Source organism: Acomys minous, assembly GCF_964271855.1.
Source record: "Acomys minous genome assembly, chromosome: 6".
NCBI lineage: Eukaryota > Metazoa > Chordata > Mammalia > Rodentia > Muridae > Acomys > Acomys minous.
In genome coordinates this window covers 10651201-10672314 of record NC_140487.1, presented here as the reverse complement: position 1 = coordinate 10672314, position 21114 = coordinate 10651201, and the positions used below count along the sequence as shown (strand labels likewise).

General features: G+C 43.4%; 1 protein-coding gene across 7 annotated transcripts in view; it reads left to right on the top strand.

Moving 5' to 3' along the window:
- MET (MET proto-oncogene, receptor tyrosine kinase) overlaps positions 1-15764 on the top strand; it is a 109104-nt gene extending 93340 nt beyond the window's left edge. For all 7 annotated transcript variants that reach the window (XM_084786799.1, XM_084786794.1, XM_084786798.1 and 4 more), the window contains 5 exons: positions 818-999; positions 3985-4094; positions 5293-5458; positions 13193-13329; positions 13416-15764. In XM_084786799.1, the coding sequence (XP_084642925.1) occupies positions 818-999; positions 3985-4094; positions 5293-5458; positions 13193-13329; positions 13416-13626 (806 nt within the window). In that variant the 3' untranslated portion in view covers positions 13627-15764. The remainder of the gene's footprint in view (positions 1-817; positions 1000-3984; positions 4095-5292; positions 5459-13192; positions 13330-13415) is intronic.
- The last annotated feature ends 5350 nt before the right edge of the window (positions 15765-21114 follow it).

Below are 21114 nucleotides of genomic sequence, written 5' to 3'. Positions count from 1 at the left end.
CTCTTCCTTCCTGTTTTTGAGCTGGGTGACTCATTGTCTGATGGCTACTATCAGACGCTCATTCTAGAAGGGGTCCCACTAACACCCAGGAAGAAGGGATAGGTCACAGCGAGACGGGGAGAAACCAAACAGACAGCTTTGCTGGACCCCCTTTCAGTGGGTCACCATTCATCAGGCTTTTGATCCAGTCATGTTTTTCACAACCGTCCATTTTCATCAAATCCAAGCATAAAAGAAAGAATTTCCTTGGGTGCTTAGATCTCCCGTTTCTGAAGGACCTCCTCTCCACCATCACCACCCGTCCCCCCACCCCCACCTCCCACCTCCCAGCCTCCCAGCCTCCATGCTTTATAAAGTTCATTTTAAAGGATGCTATGTGGGGCTAGAGAGATGGCTTAGCAGTTAAGAGAGCTTCCTGCTCTTCCAAGGGACTCAGGTTTTGTTCCCAGCAGCTCCCACTGGTTCCTCACAACTATCTACCACACCCACATACAGACACAGGAACATGCACACTAATAGTAACGATAACAGAAACAAAATGTTTAAAAGACCTTATGCGTTTCTGTTGCCAATCAGTCCAGATGCAACCCACATGATAGGTAAGGAAAGTAAAAAAAATAAAAGAAAAAAAAACCTTTCTGCTAGGACACCATTCCCTTGTTGTAGACGTGTCGCAGAAAGAACACAATAGAGCTGAAACATCAAGGCAAGCCGGTCGCCTGCTGGTTTTTGCATTTCGTTGCTCTTGTTTTCTAAATGTCAAGGAAGTGGTCCTTCTCCCCTGCTGAAGCTAACGTCCTAACATGGGGTGTTTCAGGAATCACGGATATAGAAGAAGTCTCCCAGTTTCTGACTGAGGGGATCATCATGAAGGATTTCAGTCACCCCAATGTTCTCTCACTCTTGGGGATCTGCCTGCGGAGTGAAGGGTCCCCTCTGGTGGTTCTGCCCTATATGAAACATGGAGATCTTCGCAACTTCATTCGAAATGAGACGCATGTAAGTACTTTATTGAGCTTATTGACTCGCAAATTAGCTGTGAGCCCACCATTCCTTAAACATGTGTGTTTGTTTGTTTGTTTGATTGTTAACATTTTTGGCAGATGAGACGGGGTCTTGCTGTACTTCAGGCTGACCTGGTACTTACTCTGTAGCCCCAGCTAGCCTCAAATTCCCTGCAGTCAGCCTCCCTCAGCCTCGTGAATACTGATTGACATCACAGGCCACGTGATACCACCACTTGGCTTGCCTTCCTTTTTTTAACGATTTTATTTTATTTTCGTTTTATGTATTAAACTACATGTATGTGTGCACAATGTGTATGCCTAGTACCTGATACTCTTTAAGTGGGCATCGTGTCTCCTGGAACCACCATATATGGGCAGAGAAGCAAATTCAGGTCCCTCTGAAAGAGCAACAAATACAATTTTCCAGCTGTTTTCTCACTTGCTTCTTTGTTTGTTTGGTGTATTGGGGTATGTGAACACACATCTATGGGGGCACTTCTGCAGGCCAAAGACTCACATTGGGTGTCTTCTTCAATTTTTTCTCCACCTTAGGGTTTTTATTGTATTCTTTTTTTCTTCTTCTTCTTTTTATGTAAAGCATTTTTTATTGTGACATTGACTTCAAAAATTTTTTATTAATTAAACATTTTTTTTATATATACATTTATATTATTACTTTACCTTGCTTTTTGAGACAAGGTCTCTCACCAAACCTGGAGTTCGCCACTTTGCCTAATTTAGCTAGTGAATAAGCCGCTAGGATCTGCCTGTCTCTGCCCCCTGCTCTGGAGTGAGAGAGAGAGAGAGAGAGAGAGAGAGAGAGAGAGAGAGAGAGAGAGAGAGAATACCATAACATCTGGCTTTTATGTGGGTGCTAGGGGTCTGAGATCAGGTTCTTGTGTTTGCAAAGCACTCACTTTATTCCCTGAGCCATCTTCCCACTCCAACACAAGCATTTGAGTCTTATAAAAAGCTGCTTATAAAAAGCTACATAGCTAGGTGCTGTTTTAGAAGAAGGAGGAATGTTTAATGAACAAGTCCTTATATTGACCATGTATTGAGATAATATTTTAGAAAACTTGAGTTAAAAATATATTGTGCTATGTCTCATTTATCTTTATTTAAGGTAAATATGTATCTTACTTTATATTATACCAAATAGCTTTGTACTAGACAATTAACAAACAGATAATCACCACAGAGATGTATCTCACATCCACAGTAGCTCACGGGGTAGGAATTTTATGGATTTTATTCACTCCTATGGCCCCAGTGCTCAGTATATCAGCTCTTAATAAACATTAGCTGGATAAATGAACTTTACAAAAGGGGGCCATAGCTTATGTGGGTGTGAGTTTTCTTCATGACACCTGTATCACAACAGGACAGTTGAGCGATCTTTGGCAAGGCCAGAGCTAAGGAGAGAGCAACAAGGAGCTCCCACAACTAAACTGACAGGATGGCCTCAGGCTTGGCTAAAGCTGCACAGGTCCCTGTGGGAGTCAACCAGGTAGCTTTGCTCTCCCTCAAAACTGGCTGTATAAACACGAAGCTACATAAGTTCTGGGAGGTTAAAGTAATAGTTTCTGTTCAGCCAAAAGACTAAAACACCCTCAGGATGTGAACTGGGTTTTTTTGTTTGTTTGTTTTGTTTTGTTTTGTTTTGTTCTTCAGATAAAATGAACTGACATTGCAAAGGCCTCGCTTTAATTCTTGTCATCTTTCTGATGAGTCAGTCAGCTTAGAAACGCAGCATTGTTCTCTCAGGAGGTAAAGTGTGGGAGAGATGCCCTAGTGTCCATTACAGAATCAGAGCTGAGCTCTTAAAGCCCAGAGAATGGGTTACTGGCGCCTAACCTGTATGTCCGAAGGGGATGTCTAGGCTACAAGACGCGGCCTGTCCACGGGCTGTGCACTAGCAGAGACTGCAGCCCTTCTGTCTGGCTGCCCACTGAATTACTGTGCTCTCACAAGCTCCATGGTAGCTGCTGAAGGAGAGATCCTTCTGGATGTTAAGACCCTTCTCAGGCCTGTCAGGCACAGTGAGATCTACAAGCTCAGAGTCCAATCCTTCCCTCTGCTCATGCAGTTTTGGGGGTGGCACTGGTAGAACGGCATGACCTGTTCTCTGCGTCACTCCAGGACAGCTGAGGGATGAGCTAGCTGCTGCATTGGCTCTCCCTTGAGCTTCTGACAGATGTCAGTGACTATCCTAACAGACTTAGCCTCAGGAGTGGTTTGATTTATTTCTCTGAGCCTTCTGCATTGACCAAGTTCTGGATACTTGGACACCTAGAACTTTGCTGAGTGGGATCGCTTCCTTCAGGGCTAATTTCTTGAAGTAGTGTACCCCCTGCCTTCAGAGTCTGCTGTTCATGTGCAAATTAGCCAGTCATTCAGTCACCTCTATCCTAATAACCCTAGGGCCAGGCGTGAGACCTAGAGACCAGCCCTATCACCAAGCCCCCTAGAACTGTTTACAAGGCTTCCCAGAAGGCACCCCACACCTTCCCAGGGAAGCTACAATCCAGTCGCTGCCCATACCTTCCCCTCACGGCCTTCTAACCATCCCTGGTACTCTCCTACACAGCCCGCATGTGTGGTGTGCCATATTCTTTTGCTAACTGTGAGGCATAAACTGTCTTTTCTACGAGCACCATCTCCTGATGAGTTTGTTTCATCATATGCCTTGAATAATAAAGCCTACATTTTCAAATAATGTGCCTTTCCCCATCTGGAAAACAGCCCGCCACACCTCCCAAACAGAAGTTGTGTATGGAAATAAGTAAAATGCACAGAAAGCATCCAGCCTGGGGCTTTGTATACTGTACTACTGAACAAATAGTTTTGGCTCTCCACAGGGCATGAGTTATTATTTGAGACAAGATAAGTCATATAAACATTGCAGTATTCTGAGATCACTGTTAGAACATTTGAGTGCTTAGTTTATGCTTTTCCCGACTCTTTTTGGTTGCAGAACCCAACTGTGAAAGATCTTATAGGATTTGGCCTTCAAGTAGCCAAAGGCATGAAGTATCTTGCCAGCAAAAAGTTTGTCCACAGAGACTTAGCTGCAAGAAACTGCATGTGAGTATGCAAATAATCTCCTCCGTTAGGAAAGTACAAATGAAGTGTTTGTTTCTCACTACTCCAAAGCTAGTAAGAAAAGGTTCCCCTTTTCTCTTGGAAGCAAGAAGTCAGGTTTCCCTGACTATTTTCAGCGGAAGTATAAGCTCCTGGGGTGTGGGTGGGGCTTTTAGTTTTATCAAACAAAGCATTTAAAAGCTTGCTCCCCAGGGGATCTTGGACAGCTGCTGTGGACTCCCGCTTTCCTTGGCCCTTCCCACCAGCACTCTCCAGGGTTGTGGTTTCACACTGTATTAGTGATTGGGAGAGAGAATTTGATCTTCAGCTTTTGACAGTGGAATGGGAAAGCCAGTACCAGCAATACCAGTGCAGTGTGACTCCCGACAGCAGATTTGAAATCAGCCTGCAGAAGCGCTACCAAAAATGGTATTTGGGAATGAATATACAAAGAACTTTTATTTGGGTCTGGCTGCCTGGCTGTGTAACAACAACAGTCAACAGTTTATAATTGAATCCCTGCGTTTCCCTGGCAGAGCACTGATTCGTGGCTTGTGGCATGTGTGAACGACAGAGCTACGCTATTAATTTTCTACCTAGGTTTTGCTCAGGGTAACATCATAAAAGCCCATGAAACCAAGGATTTATAGTCTTAGCAGAAAATGTTTGTCTTGCTATTATTTTGTTTTTTTAACTTGAGGGGTTTCTTCGGTGCTTTGCCTTCTGTTGTTCTACCTCACTGAGGGCATCTATATGAGTTTTATGTGCTGGCTAGCCTATTTTAAAACAAAAATGAGTAAAATGCAGTTCCATAGCCTGCTCACTCCATGGACCATAGTGCGAGTAGGATAACTGGTGAAGACCGATGATGGAGGTGACTGTCTTGGTGGGGGAGGGGGGCCTGGTACCCTGTTTATTTTGCAACCAAGGACAAGAAGGTGGAATCCAGCTTTACCTTTTCTCCAAACCTACACTGCAGCAAAATGCCATGCCACTCATAATGGCTCCCTTCAGCCCATGGAATTTGAAATGTAAATGTCAAGCATTTTTATTCAGGAATTCCACTGTAGTTTAGCTTTAGTCAATAGGCCAGAGGAAATTATGGATCTCTAATACTGAAGCCACTTTTAAAAAAATCTATAGACCTTCAGCGCTGTTGTAAATTATTCTACTTCGGTCAGTAATGATTTTTGTCCTGTAGGTTGGATGAAAAATTCACGGTCAAGGTTGCTGACTTCGGTCTTGCCAGAGACATGTATGATAAAGAATATTATAGTGTCCACAACAAAACGGGCGCGAAGCTGCCGGTGAAGTGGATGGCGCTGGAGAGTCTGCAGACACAGAAGTTCACCACCAAGTCAGACGTGGTAACGTAGCCATTTGTCCTAAATTTCTCTTCTGTTACTTTCATTCCTATAGTTGTACGGTAACTTTTTTTTTTAATTAAGAACCGCTAATTGCGGGATATTTTCATATGTAAAACTGGAGTTTATTGTCCAATAGGTACCAAACTGTATTCAGAAATTCTCTTTGTTTATTCAAAAGTATTTGTAGACTGAAACACCATACCAAGCTATATGCCCCAGGTCCCACTAACCTCTTACAGGACCCCTCTCCAAATACCATTACACAGAGAAATCCAGGCTAGTGATATTTTTATGAGCATCCAAAAGAAGTTACTTGAAAGAATCTACACACTAAAGTGAAAGGGAAGGCGGAGAGCCTGAAGACACAGAAGGAGAGACTACCATGGAAGCCAGAGGAAGAAAAAAATGTCAAAGGGCATGGGGGTGGGAGGAGCAGCAAGTCCACTGCTTCTCACCGGTTCAAAGAGCCTTGGCCTCTCAGGACTTAAATGATTTGAGAGTCTGGAGCATGCTCAGAGCGTCAGTGCTGCCTGAAACCCCAAGTGCACTGTTCTACTGACGTGCAACAAGTCAGGACAAGTGTGATGTTTAGGTAGAAAAACATTTGATGTTTTACCCTGAAGGATACAACCACAAATCTGTTCTGTCAGCACATAAGACATCCTGGAAATGCTTCTGGAGGATGTGGCCTTCAAAAGAGGATGCTGGCAGCTGCAGAAAGATGATGTGGAACAGGGACTAGGGGTCCTGGTGAGAAGCCACCTCACCCCCTTGCCAGTCAGAGGAGAGGGGTGGACTCCAGGAATAAGTTGGGGAAGTGGAGCACGTCTAGTTCCTGATCCTATGAGGGAGAGGCATTGGCACTAGTGGGAAGAGACTAACAGTTTGTTTTCACTAAGTTATGTCACAACCCTGGCAGTGAAAAGAGGCTTCTGGGTATGTGAGAGTCAACAAAATAGAAGGGAGGGAGGCAGAGAAGGAAGGAGGGAGGGAAGGAAAAGAGAAGAGAAGAGAAAAGAAAAGAATGTCATAGCACACGGTAGACCTTAATGCCTGAGATTTTGACAAATGAAATACAAGAAACATATGTTAGGGAGGCTGAAACAAAGGCTGCAGGTGAATCCATAATGTGAGAGCTTTACCTAAGTTCAGAGCACGGACTGTTCATCCAGACCTGACCGCCAGTGCGCCTACACGAGAGAGAACCAGTGTTGACAAGTCAATAGCAAGGAGAGAAGATGAAAGACCCCAGTTTTCAAAAATAGACAAAACATATGAATGGGCATTGTACCAAATACAGATGTGAATCATTAGCCAGTGAACAGGTGAAGGGAAAAAAAATGCCCACACAAAGATTCGCATGTACGTGATTGCAGTGGGATTATTCATAATTGCTCCAAATCAGGAACATCCCTATATTCATCAACTGGAAAATGGAGACGTCGAATGTGATATACCTTACGCTGTGGAGATACTTCAGCCAGGAAACTGCTTGCTGTGCAGGCATAGAACCAGAGTGTAGCCCCTCTCACTGACAGTACACACCTGCAGTCCCAGCCCTGGGGTGGCAGAGACAGAGATGATACTTGGGGCTTACTCTCCAACTCCATCTCGCCTGCTCAAATTGGGGTCCTCCTGGTTCAGTGAAAGTCCCTGTCTCCAAAAACTGCAGGTGACAGGGCTGGGAGAGACAGCTCAGCCAGCTAAGTGTGTTTACTGCTCTTCCAGTGTTTATGTAGCTGCCAACAATCTCCTATAAATCCAGTTTCAGGGGAACCAATACCTTCTCCTGGCCTCTGTGGGCACCAAGCACAGAGTACACACATGTGCAGGCAAAATACCCATACATTCAAAATAAAAATAAGGTGGACAGTAATTAAAGAGGATACCCAGCATGTACCTTGACCGCTGGCCTCCACACAAATGTGTGGGTGCATGCACGCACGTGTGCGCACACACACACACACACACACACACACACACAGAGAGAGAGAGAGAGAGAGAGAGAGAGAGAGAGAGAGAGAGAGAGAGAATGATACAAAGTGATACAAAGCCATTTGGCAGTGTACAGGAAGGACTGATATGTTCTGCAGTGCAGATAAAACTCCCCAAATTATTCCAAGTGAAGGAAAGCAGACTCAAATGATATAATGTTCAGCGATTCCATTTGTAAGACGTTTCTAGAAGGCGGTAGAACTGTAAACAAGCCATCAGCAGTTGCCTGTGGCTACGAATGGCAGTGGGGACTGATTACAGATGGGCGTGAGGGAACCTAACCCTGAGCAACAAGGGTACCTATAGCCTAGCTGAATTTTTCCAGTGGCCTTGATTAGAGACATCAGGTAATTCTGTAATCTGTAAAGCAGACACCAGCAAGAAAAGGCGTATCCCAAGAACCACAAAAACTCAATCAAACTTTTAAAAGGAACTGCAGAGTGTCAGTGCAGTTTCTCTCCGTCTCACTGAAGGACGCTGTACTGTGCTAGGTAAGCCACGTACAATGCTGCTTTGACAAACAGTCGCTAATTGCGTGGAATAATTTGTGTAAAGTTTCATTTCAAAGGCAGCATATACTCTTTTGAATGTTGACATGGAACATTTCCAAAAGCATATAGTAAACTGAAAGTCCATGGAGTCCTACAGGCAAAAACTTGCCTATGAATGTGTAGCTTCTCTTTTTAGCCCATGCCCAGGTGGAATGTGGCCACGCCAAATACTCTCAGGTGTATTCAAATCAGACAGAAATCACATCCCGTGAAATTCCCTCATGCCCAGACAGCACTCTCCAGGGGCGCTCACCTCCCACAGACTTTTCACTCAAGTTTGCACTCCCACTTGTTCGGTCCAGCCCGCTTTACTCGGACCCCATTCTGCCTCGCTTCTCAGAAGCTATCATCCACAATATTGACTGAACAGGAAAAAAAAAAAACCTTTCATTTATGTTTTCCTCCAGATCCTGGCCACACTTCCACTTTTGCATTTAAGGGTTCAACTATATTGATGCCTCATAGAAGTGAAGTGATAAAGACATTTGTCCTTGTTTCACTTAAAATGACGTCCTCAAGGTTCAGCCATGCTGGCACATATGATAAGGCTTCCTTCTTTTCTCTGAGTGACATGTGTATATAATGTGTATATAAGCTTCGTTTGCCTCATTCATCTATTATTAGACATTTAGGTTTCTTGCCCTTCATGGCTGTTGTGAATTGTGCTGCAATGAGCTTGCAATATGCAAATTGTTTAATCTTTTTAGTTGTGTAGGATATATGCCCAGAGGTGGAGATTTCTAGGCCATCTGGTAGTTCAATTTTCTTTTTCTTGTCTTGTCTTTTCTTTCTTTCTTTCTTTCTTTTTTTTTTTAAGTACCATATTCTGTAGGAAGTACTCTGTCCTTCTGAGTGGTAGGCCATTGTATACTTAACACTGTTTAACTTGTTCACCTACCAGCTGAAGGATCCTATTGTTAGGCAGTTGCCTACACGTAATTACAATTGCCAAGACATTTGCTTAAAAGGTTTTGTGTGAATATATTTTAGTTTGAGTTTAGATATTTAGGAGTAATGCTCCTACACTGTCAAGTTTTTAAGAAAATGCCAAATGGCTGTCTCATTTTTATCTGCCCACTGGTGATTGCTGTGGGATCTGGCCACTCGGCATCCACACCTGCCCTGGGCATTGTGAGATTTGGGGAGGTTGAGTCAATCTAATAAAGCTGTATTTTCTTTTTTAATCTACATTTCTCTAATGACTACTAATGTTGAGCCTATTGTGTGCCTGGCGCCATCTTGTATCCTTTTTTGTGGGATGTCTAATCAGATCTTAACCCCTTTTGTTTTGAGTTGAGTTCTGTATCCTGGATAGAGGCTTGTCATCAGACAAGCGGTTTTGTTATAGTCTAGTACAATGTTTTTCTGGAAGCTGTGTCGCTCTAGTTTTTGTCATATGAGTCATCCAACTTCTGATGTCATTGCCTAAGGTGTGCAATGCTCAATGTCCGTAGTCTCCATTTTACTCCCTCTGCATTACAGATGCTGCACCTGAGCAGCCTCTTATAACTCTGGCTTCCTTGTCCTTACAACATCTACAAAGTTATTTACACTTCAAGGTCATGATTGTTGTTAACCCATTCTAAGGATTAAATAAAATAACAGTATGGGAAGGAAGTGATGCCTACACATGCCACACTATATGGCAGACACTTTTTTGTCATCAGACTCGGAATATAGGAGAAGCTTACCACCCTTCTCTGTTCTTACCCAGAATTCTCCATTTGGGGATTTGTGAGACATTTTTTTTTTCTTTTTGGACAGGATCTTATTCATGTAGTCCTGGCTGGTCCCAAACCCACAATGTAGCTGAGGATGAGCTTGGACTTCTGACTCCTTGCTTCCACCTCCTGAAAGCTATAGGTACAGGCATGAGACACCACGCCTGGTTTTATGTATGCTGGGAGTGGGACCCGCTTCATGCATGCTAGGAAAGCACTCTATCGACTGAGCCACATTCCCAGCTGCCTGATTCTCTTTCTGTGGTCACAGCCTCCAGGCACACAGATCTGTCATTTCTCCCCAATTTCAGCTTAGCCCGTCTTCAAACAGGCTTGCAGTTTTGTCGTAACCATACTCCCCGTCACCTAATCCACCAGTTAGATGGGCGAACTTTCTAGTAGTATAAATTCAATAAGAACAAACACATGTTCTTTTTGGAGGGATCTAAGGGCTTGAGACAGGGTTTCTAGTAGTTCAGACTGGCTGCAGACGTGTTGCTCTTCCACCTCAGCGTCCCACAGTGTGCCACCGTCCCCAGCTTCATGTGGACACTTGCTGCCGCATCCCTTCACCCGGAAGTCTGGTGCCGTGCGCTCCTGAAACAGTCCTTGTCTGTTCCTTGAGATCCACTTTCCTCTCACTCTTGCCATAATCTCTCTGAGTGCCCTTTGATTTTTTCACAGCAGCTGTACCTTTTTTCTGTCCTCAATCTATATAACAGCCATGCTCTTATTGCACAATACTGTTAACACTGTTTAATCAGCCCTGGGACCCAGCTAGTGACTTGGACAGTAACCCACTTGGACAGGATCAAAGGTCAATAGATATTTGTTTAGTGAACTTAAATTTTAACTCAGATTCCAGTGCTTAGCGTTTATGCCATAGCTTGACAGAATAAGATTTACCTGAAAACATTGATAAGAGGCTGAGTTGACAGTGAAGTTACCTAGTTCCCTCCTGGGGGTGGGGGTGGGGGTGGGGGTGGCATTTGTGTTCTCTCTTTTGATCAAATCATTTAGTGATCTTAATGCCTCTGGAATCAGACAGTGTGGCTCGTATTTGTAACCCAGCTCTCTAGAGGCAAAGGTGGAAAGGTTGCTGCCAACTTATAGCCAATCTTGACTACAGGGTGAGCAGTAATCCTCCCCCCCTTCCTAAGAAAGACGGCCAGAGAGTGCTTAAGGGCTAGCAAGGTGGTAGAGACGCTTACACACCGGCCTGATGACCTGTCTGTCCCCCATCCTGACCCCATAGGTAGTAGCAGAGAACTGGATGCTGGGACTTATTCTCTGACCTCGACACACTCACCATAGCATGTGTGCATTTGCACCCAAACACATAAAAGTAAATAAGTCACTTGAAAAGGGGGAGGGGAGGCACTTGTACTTGGGCACAGGAAAAAGCCATTAATGTGATTGCTTCAGCAACTCCTACAACTGGAGGGCTGACCGTGGAGTTCACTAGTTTCCTTCTGTCTCTGGATTCAAAGACATGTATTATTCTCCTTGCTAAATATGTGATTCTTGACAGCCCTTTCTATATTTGGTCCTAACTTCCTTCTTTTTGGTATAGAATTTTCTTACACACACACACATACACACATACACACACACACACACATACACACACACCAGGCTTCCCATAGGCTCTTTTGTATGGAAATGGCCTGTAAGTGTTGCTTAGGAAGAACCAATGTTCTGAGTCCTCTGCACGGGGTGACGTGCACATGCTGATTCACCTCCTTGTCACCGTTGTCACATGTCCAGGAGTGGGGGAGGCAGGGAGATATGCATGACCTGTGCTAATCTATGTAGGGAGCTTTAAATCAAGAAAATGCATATCTGTGAAGTTCAGTAGGTACAGTAAGACCTAAGAGTCAGGAAGTCTTTAAATGTCTGTGCCAGTGTGCACTCAGATATACTGGGAGATCTTAGCAATTTGCCCAGCCCCTCCATGTCTCTGGTCTCCTGATAAAATACTGATACAGCTGTTTCACATTAAGCTGGCACTTTAGCATTTTCAGATTTATTGAAATTAGTTTTCAATAGAACACTGTGTTGCCTAGCAATTTGATTAGTTATGCTTTTAATACAGATTCTTACTTGCACTGATTTAGAAATTCCCTTTTAACATTAACATTTTGATATGGGTACATTTCTCCCTTTTTGCATGTGTATGTGTGTTTGGTGTGTGTACATGGTGTGTGTGTGTGTGTGTGTGTGTGTGTGTGTGTGTGTGTGTGTGTGTGTGTATAAGTCCATGTGCATGTGCATGTGTAACTGTGCTTGTGGAAGCCAAAACTTGATACTTGGTGTTTTTCTCAGTCTCTCTCCATCATATTTACTGAGGCAGAGTCTCCCGCTGAGCCTCAGAGATCCTGTCTCCACCTCCCAAAGGCTGGCATTGTGGACAACTGCCATTCTTGCCCATCATTTGTGGGTCTGGAGATAAGAACTCTCGTCCTTATGATTTCATAGTGAGCACACTGTTCATTGATATAGTCACAGTTCCTGCTTCTTTAAATGTGTGTACTTTTGCGCTTTGCCCGCCTGTGTGCCTGTGTACCACATGTGTGCCTGGTATCCACAGAGGTAGAAGAGGACTTGGATCCCTAAACCTGGAGACAGCCCGCAGCTGAGAGCACTGACTACTCTTGCAGAGGACCTACATTCTTTTCCCAGCAGCTGCCCCGGGAAGCTCACAGCCACCTATCACAGTTGAAGGGATCTAATGTCCTCTGGCCTCCATGTGCATCTGCACTTACATGGTGCTCATAAACTCACACAGGCCCACAAGCATATATAAACAGAATGTTTTAATCCATGTTTTTATTTCTGGGAGCTCACTTTTATCTAGAAAAATCACTGCCCTTTGGCAGGGTGGCACACAGAGGAAGGGAATGCAGGCTATGCTGATGAGACCTGATGGGCTGTGGCCAAATGGGGCGGGGGTGGGGGTGGGGGTGGGGAGAGGGCCCCCCCTGTCGGAGGTCTGGAAAGAGGGGAATGGGGAGGAAGGGGTAGGGAGGGTGGGCACGGGAAGATAAGAGTGGGGGGGATAACAATCGGAATGTAATGAGAATAAATTATATAATTTTTTAATTAATTAAAAAAAAAAAGAACCTAATGTGATAAAAGCATTTAAGGAGAAGGTAGGAACATGTTGGTACTTTGACCCTACAAGAAGAAACTCAGAAAATGTACTCCACTGAGCACAAATTCGGTCTTAATCATCGCATAGACTTCTCATATTCTTCTTGAAAACTATAATTACTTGTAATCCATACCTAATCTCATTCTGGTTTAAACAGGCCATGAAATCTATAGCTTACCAATTGTCTATAGTGAGATTTTTGCCCTAAGTAGCAATGGTGTTAAGTATTAATCACACGGACCTGCTGAGTTTCCCTGCATAGTTGGTGGTTACACTTTCCTCACCTGGCTTCTCCTCTGTCTTGTTTCATCAGTGGTCTTTTGGTGTGCTTCTCTGGGAGCTCATGACAAGAGGAGCCCCTCCTTATCCTGATGTGAACACATTCGATATCACCATCTACTTGTTGCAAGGCAGAAGACTCTTGCAACCAGAATACTGCCCGGATCCCTTGTAAGTAGGATCTCAGAGTGGTCCTCCGTAAGTCTGAAGTTCATGACCTTTGCAGAAGCCCTTACCATTGTGTCTTTCTGAAACAGGTATGAAGTGATGCTAAAATGCTGGCATCCCAAAGCTGAAATGCGCCCATCCTTTTCCGAACTGGTCTCCAGGATATCTTCAATCTTCTCCACTTTCCTCGGGGAGCATTATGTCCACGTGAACGCTACTTACGTGAACGTAAAATCTGTTGCTCCATATCCCTCTCTGTTGCCATCCCAAGACAATGTTGATGGTGATGTGAACACATGATGGACAGGAGGCCCACCAGCCTCCTTCCAAGAAACAGTATTGGCCCAAACAACAGTCTATATACCTTCTCCCAACAGTTCTCACTGCCTGGCCTTTGAAAGGTCACCCAACATTTCTGTTGTTATTGTTTTGTTTTTGGTTTTTGGTGTTTGCTTTTGCCAAAACTACACCACTATGAGACACTAAGTTGCTACTTCGATTCCTGGATTCTGAGGAATTTCTCATCTGACAATGCATCAGGAACAGCAGCATGGTCCCCACAGGCTGGGGGCCAATGGCAGCCTGCAGCTACTACAACACTCCTATCTCATTAGAGTCCACAATCTCAGTTCTGGGTTGAAGTTTTTTGGTTTTTGGTTTTTGGTTTTTTAATCAGGAAGTGATACAATGAATTTTGACAATTTTCCATAGAAAACTCAGAAGAGATGGCATCATGCAGGACAGATGTGATAGCTCCAGCAGGCTGCTTGCTGGAATTCCACTGTTTTAAAAGTATTTTTCTTGTGTTGTGGTCATGAACATTTTCTATTTCTGATGCTGTCTACCTGTCAGGAAAACATTCCTTTTTAAACCTTTATATGCACATTCCTTTGGTTGGAGGAATATCCACAGACAATGCACTTATTTCCAAAATAGCATGACATGAGGTGTGTTTATAAATTATCAGGGATTTTATGTACAGAAATGACAATAGGAAGACTTTTCAAGAAATAACTTTGTTACACTAAAATATTCATCAGTTAAAATGCAGCTGTTTAGTAAGGCGTGGTGGCTTGTGCCTATATTCCCAGCATTTGCGATGCTGATGCAGGCAGACTGTCACAAGTTTGAAACCAACCTTGGCCACATAATGATTTACAGGCCAGAATAAGGAACAGTGTGTGATCCTGTCTCAGCAAACAAAAATTTAAGAAAGATTTTTTTTCTGATCTAATGAATGTGGACATTTTAAATTTTCTATCTGTTTTTTAATGGCAACTCTGAAAATAGGTAACTTGTGGTGATAAATCTTTTTAAGCGCAACTCCATAGGTTTTTAGAGGACAATAAAACTGACTGAAAAGTTCTACACAGCTTGTATGTAGAAGAAAGGGTCAACGGACTAGAACTACACACACTTTCTCAGGCGGAGGCTTCTCACCTAAAACAATGGAGGTAACACTTTTGGGGAGTCTCATTTCTTGCATTAGGACATATTTTTAGGTTAAACAAAAGCGTATTTTAGAAACAGACAAGAAGCCAATTGAAAACCTTGGATGGGTAGTCAGTCTGGATAGGACTTTTGACGTGTTTTGCTCTGTGGAATTTTGTGCTTACTACTGTATAGTGCATGTGGCTTAGGTTCCTCTAGCTGGTTTTGTCCGTGTAAACATCAAAAGTATTATATTTTTATAGAAATGTTTATTTTTAAAGATGTAAGAAAATTTTTGTTAGGCCACAGAAATACTGCACTGTGAATGTTTCCGAAGAGGTATGTGAGACTTGGAGCGACAGCAGCATGATTTTTTTTTTATTAAATGGCTGTAAATTGTGATAAGGAAATGCGCTGATTGCCAGTACACCCCACCCTCATTACATCATTGAGACTTGAAGCCAGGGGTTAATAGAGCAAGCTATGACATGGGTGTGCTCCACTGAAACCCAATAGTTGAGCTTGGCCGTTGATTCAGGAAAATGATGGCAATCAACAGGTCTTTGTGGTGGTGGAATATATCAGAACACATAAGGAACTGTGGTCCAGATTTATTTCAATTCAAATATTGCTGCTTCATAATTATGAAGAGTATTACTAATTCACAGGGCACTGTCAATAGTGTACAGTAAAAAAAAAAACTGCTCTGTGGAAAGAAGTAGCTGTCTTTATGAGGTCAGGAAAATGAATGCATCAAGAACAGAAAGAGCTATGGAAAACACCCATACCTGTATATACATACTCAAGAAAGCCGCAATGTGAAAATCATGTTTTCTGTTTATGAGCCTTCCTAGGGTAATCTGTCTGGACAGACTATGTGAGTAAGTCATCCTTCTAAGAGTTACTTGTCGCTGCCTATACCTGCAGTTGAGTCGAATGGTACTTTGTATGTTCATAATTGCTCTGATAAATCATTCAGTTAAAATAAAGTGACGTAACATCTTGTATACTGTGAGTTGGTTATGGCTAGTCATGCCTGATTACCTACCTCATTTACATAATGACAGGGAATCCTAAGATTGATTTCACCTGGCTCCATGGCGCTCCTCCATAGCCCAGCTGCTGACTCTTTAATGTATGGGCAGTAGCTACATAGATTTGCTTGCCTGACTCTCTGGAAGTGTCTGTGTTGCTAAGGGTGGTTTGTCCTGACTTTCTGATTGCCTGCATTTTTCTGACAACCTTTCCCCTGCTGGAGCATTTGGTTCTGTTTTCATGGGGGGGCTATTCTGCAAGATGAATATCCACATACCAGAAGATATGACAAAGGAACTGCAATGCACAGTTGAGAGAAAGATGTATACGAAAAGGCCGTTGGAAAGAGATGGGTGTCGCCCCTCAAAATCCTTTTTTGTTATACACATGTCCCCACCCTTTGGAAACTTTAGTGGTCAGAGAAACTGCATTCAGCTTATCTCCACATTCTTATAATGACAAAAGAACTCAAAGATGGCGTTTCAGTCATCTAAGAACTGTGTAGCACTTTGGGAGAAATTTGACTCTTAAAAATCCAATTTTATACTGATGTTAATAATATACAGTGAGGCCTAATTCATTTCCTCTACACAGCCAGGCTTCCAGCCAGGAGATGCTGTCCCATGCAAAGTTCATTCATTCCTGTCTTTTGAAGACAGAATCCTGTTATCTTCGTATCCCTAGTATTTGATACTTACAATTACTGTACTGAGCCAGCAGTTTTATTTCCTATCAGCCACTTTAAACCATGAACAAAAAACGCCTACTTTAAACCACCTTGGGGGGTAGGAGGTCATCATGTCACATGCTCCAAGGCAGGTACGAAAACAGGGAGAAGAGAGCTTGCCCAGCACCTGCCATCTCAGGATGAGATTTTAAATCTCAAGCTTGGCATTTCCTGGGTTGGAACATGCTCCGCCTTGCCAGTCCCATGACAGTTCCTCTGGTGGCTGCATGGTTGAGGAGCCCTCACGCTGCCTGGGGTCATGTTGATGTCCAAGAGCTGCACTGAGCTGGCCCCACCCCTTGCCTGAGCAATGTGAAAGAGCTGGCCCTGATGTCATGGGCGTGGAAGAGCTGGTCCTGCCCATCACCTTGGCAAGGCGGGAAAGCTAGCAGGCTGACAAACGTAGGTACACCCCAGGCCCAGATCCAGGGCTTTGAGTAGCCCACCCCAATATCTACCCAATCTATGAGCTGCTGGAGCCTGTGAAGGGGCTGGTCCTGCAGAACCGAAGCTGCAGGGTCTCCATGATGCAGAGCAACAACAGGACATCCGAGAGGAGTCCCAGCGAGGATCCAGTGTTGATAGTGTAGCAAAAGCCAGAGGCCTCAAACAGACCAATGCCTCACTGCAACGAACACGGGCAAGTAAAACTGGGCAAAAGGATGGACTGTGTGACACGCAGCAGCTTTTACAGAAAGATTTTTTTTTTCTTTTGGAGGGAAGGTGGCAAGGGCAGAGAGTGAACATGGAGGGACTGGTAGATGAGTGGGATTGGGATGCGTGAAGTAAAATGTAAAAGAATCAATGATAAGTTAAAAAAAAAAGAAAGGAAAAACAAACTGAGCAAACCGCGAGAAAGCCTATGAGCAGCTCTCCCCCATGGCTTCTGCTTCCGTGTCAGCCTTCAGGCTCCCACTGTGCCTGATATCCTGTCTGACTTCCTTGATGATGTGGAACTGTTGGTCATGGTGCTTTATCACAGCAATAGAAACCCTAACTAAGACAGAGAGTGATAAAGGATGATTCCCAACATCAGCAACAACAGGCCTCCACATGCACACATGCCCATACCAAACATGCACAGACATACAAACCCCACACATAGAAAAATAGAAAAATTAAAAACAAGCTATATTTTTGCCATTAAAGCCTAGGCTCGCAACCAATTTTGCATAGCTTTGCTTGATGTCCTGAATACTGGCTTGTAGGAATGTATTTTCATGTTGTGACACAAACATAAATTGTACTTTCTACTCCTTGACAGGGAGGGAAAGACTTATGACCTGTAAAAACATACCAAATGTTCAGATGAAAGCATCTTCCCAAGTGGCTTCAAAAAACAATACTATGATAACAAGGAAAGTGATTGTTATTTAATTCAACAAATCCCACGTGCCTTCTATGTCAGGCACTATTAGGTAATAGGGTTGTGAAACTATCCTTACTCCAAGGACGTCAACAGGTAGGACAGTACACAGTTGGTGACTATTACATCTTGGGCTTTTCATATCTCTGCAAAATGCCTCCAAGCAGCTCACAGTTAAACAACAAAAATGGCAGGCTCTTGGACAGTGGGACCAAGCTCTCACTCAACCTAAACCCAATTCTTCAGCTGTCAAATAGACTGGCCCTGCTTAATTCACAACGCAGTTTCAGGGTGCAAAATGAGTGTGCAAAACACTCGGTGTCCACAGATGCTGAGTAATTGCAATATTATTATGATCTTTAGTCCTGGACAATAAAAGCCCACATAAGGGTCGCCTGTAGTTGGTCTGAAGGGACCTTACAGGGGTTTGAATGCAAGCATTCATCTCACACAGCGCACAGCGATTCTACCTCCTCCTTGAGCATAGGGAGATGAGAAAGGGAGGGTGCATGACAAAACAGTGTCCAGGTGGTGGCACTTTCATTCCAGTGCAGGACCCTGAAGGATGTCGTCACACTATGCTTCCCTGAACCCCTGCTATCTCTAACGCTCTGACAGTTGCTGGTTTCCTTTTTGTCCTCTTTAATCTTCAGATCGAGAATCCAGGAAAGATGTGGAAAACAAGAGTCCATGTAAAATTCTAGGCACTTTGCCTGTGGTGCAGAGGTAGAGTCACAGTTCCCACCCTGGTGCCTAACGACTATTAATGTTTTCATGTTGCTCCAGTGGGTTGTTGCTGACTATTCAGGCTCAGGCAAAGGTGGCTCATGTCCTGGTTTGTATTGGTGTGTTTTCTGTGGCAGGAAGCTAAGGAACTTTTCATGGACATCCTTCCCCATGGTGATGACTACACACAGGGAGCTGCACAGACACAGCTCAACCTGGCACATTGGCTGCTGTTGTGACACAGAAAGGCATGCAAACATTGTCCCTCAACGGGAACAACACTGGCTGTTTCTTTCCCTTGTCAAATCTGACCTTTTTCTTCAGGACTATCTTAATTCCCTATCTATCACAAAAATGGAAAAAAATCCTTCAGTCATAGACAGTGAAATATTTCAGTTAGTGAATTGGAGGTAATAAAACAGAAGCTGCCCAAACTGTCCTTTGTTGTAAATCACAGCAAAGGTCTAGATTACCTCAGCCAAAGGGTATTGATCACAGCGCTGAGAGGTTTATAACTACTATTGACTTAGCATGTGACCCTGGAGCAGAAATCTAGGAAAATTGCAAAAGCATACCTACGGTAATGAAAAGTCTGTCATTAGCAGGGCTTACTGTCCTGTCATCCGGCTCCGACTCTGTTGGCTCCAAGGCAAATACTGAGCAAATGCCTGATGTGGAAGGAATTTTCTGTCCTCTCTTTCCTTCACTGGATGCCTCTTAAATTATTCCGATGCATGTGTTTTTCTTATTATTAAAAAGTGTGGATTCAAAGGGCTCGTGTGAGTTACTTTTTTTCACTTTACTTATTTATAATAATGTATTTTATTCTATCTTTTGGTTACCATACAAAGTACCATGTTTCTCTATAACATCTTCCTACATAGCTTGGGTGGAACTCTTCCCTGCGGCCACTCCTTTTCCCCTTCTCCCTGTCCCACTCGTCACTTGTCCCCTAGGGCCTTCCACTCCAGTATCCCCTCTCCACTGTCTCATATGAATTACTTACTTGTCCATTAATATCTACATAGCTCTAAAACTTTTATTATTGCTATGGGTTTTTTTTTAATGGGAATTAAGGGGTCTAAAGAGAGATCAGTGGATAAAGTGCTTGCTGCACAAGCATGACAGCTTGAGTTTGTGTGTGTGTGTGTGTGTGTGTGTGTGTGTGTGTGAAAGACAATATTTATAGAAGTCATGAATGTAAAAGGGAGTTGGAGGACCAAATGGGATAATTATATAAATACAGTATTCATGTATGAAATTCTCATAAAAAAATTTAAAGACAAGGCTTAGCAATGTACACTTGTAATCCCAGCTTTGGGAGGTTGAGGTGGAAGGATCTTGGGGCTCTATGGTCAAGCAATCTAGTTGCTAGGTGGGCTCTGGACTCAGTAATAGACTATCTCAAAAATGCAAGGCAGAGGGGCATAAAGGAAGACCGTGATGCCAACCTCTAACCTTCACACACAGAGACAGGTGCCTGTGTGTGTGTGTGTGTGTGAGAGAGAGAGAGAGAGAGAGAGAGAGAGAGAGAGAGAGAGAGAGAGAGAGAGAGAGAGAAGAGAGAGAGAGAGAGAGAGAGAGAATGTCACTGAAAGGACCAACTTAGAATAAGTTTCAGATGCTATTCAGGTAGCATTGAAGAAGTAATTCTGAGAAGAAAATGGGTGTGTTTCTCATGAATACACAGAAATTTCTATTTCAAGTAAACAATATTCCCATGTTGTTTTGCAGCACTGGCCCGAGACTGCAATGACGATTAATTTCCATCCCTTTTGTGAGGAGAAGTCCTTTGTCTTTATGCATTTACTTTTTCACTGTCACCCAAGAACATTCTTGCTACACAGAGTTCCAGGCTGGCAGAGACATCCAGTAATCCTTAGACCACTTGGCTGGAACTACAAAAATGCATAAAATCTTACCAGGCCAAAAGAGATCAACTCGAAAAATTTTTGGCATCCAAACATGTCAGAACTGTTTTTAACCCCAAACCAGTTGTGTTCCTCACTTGTTGTCCATGGAGCTGTAAGATCCGTTCCTATTTTTATTGGGCAGCCTGCAATTTTTAAGAACCATATTTCTTCTACCTTTTGTGGGTCTTTTTCTTAATTTTCTCAGTGGTTTCATGCCTTTCTGCTACCTGTCTCTTATTTTATCTCAATTTATTCTATTTAATATTTTTGTTTTGTGTATTCTATTCTGTTTTCTTCTTTCTCTTTCTTTCTTTTTCTTTCTTTCTTTTTTTTTTTAACAAGTGTTCAGAATCAAATCTGAGGCATGGCTCATACAGGATAAGAGCCCTACTGCTGTGCTCCACCCCAGCTCTGTGTCTGATGCTGAGTGCTGGGAGCGGGTAAAGTGTTCTCTGCCAGCCCAAGTCCTTACTTTGACATCTGCTCTTTCCATTAGAGTGAAGCAGGCGGGGCCTTTTCTTCTTCTCAGCCGTGACTAAACAGCCACCTCAGTGCTAAGGAAGAAATGCCCAATGCAGAAGCTTTGTGAA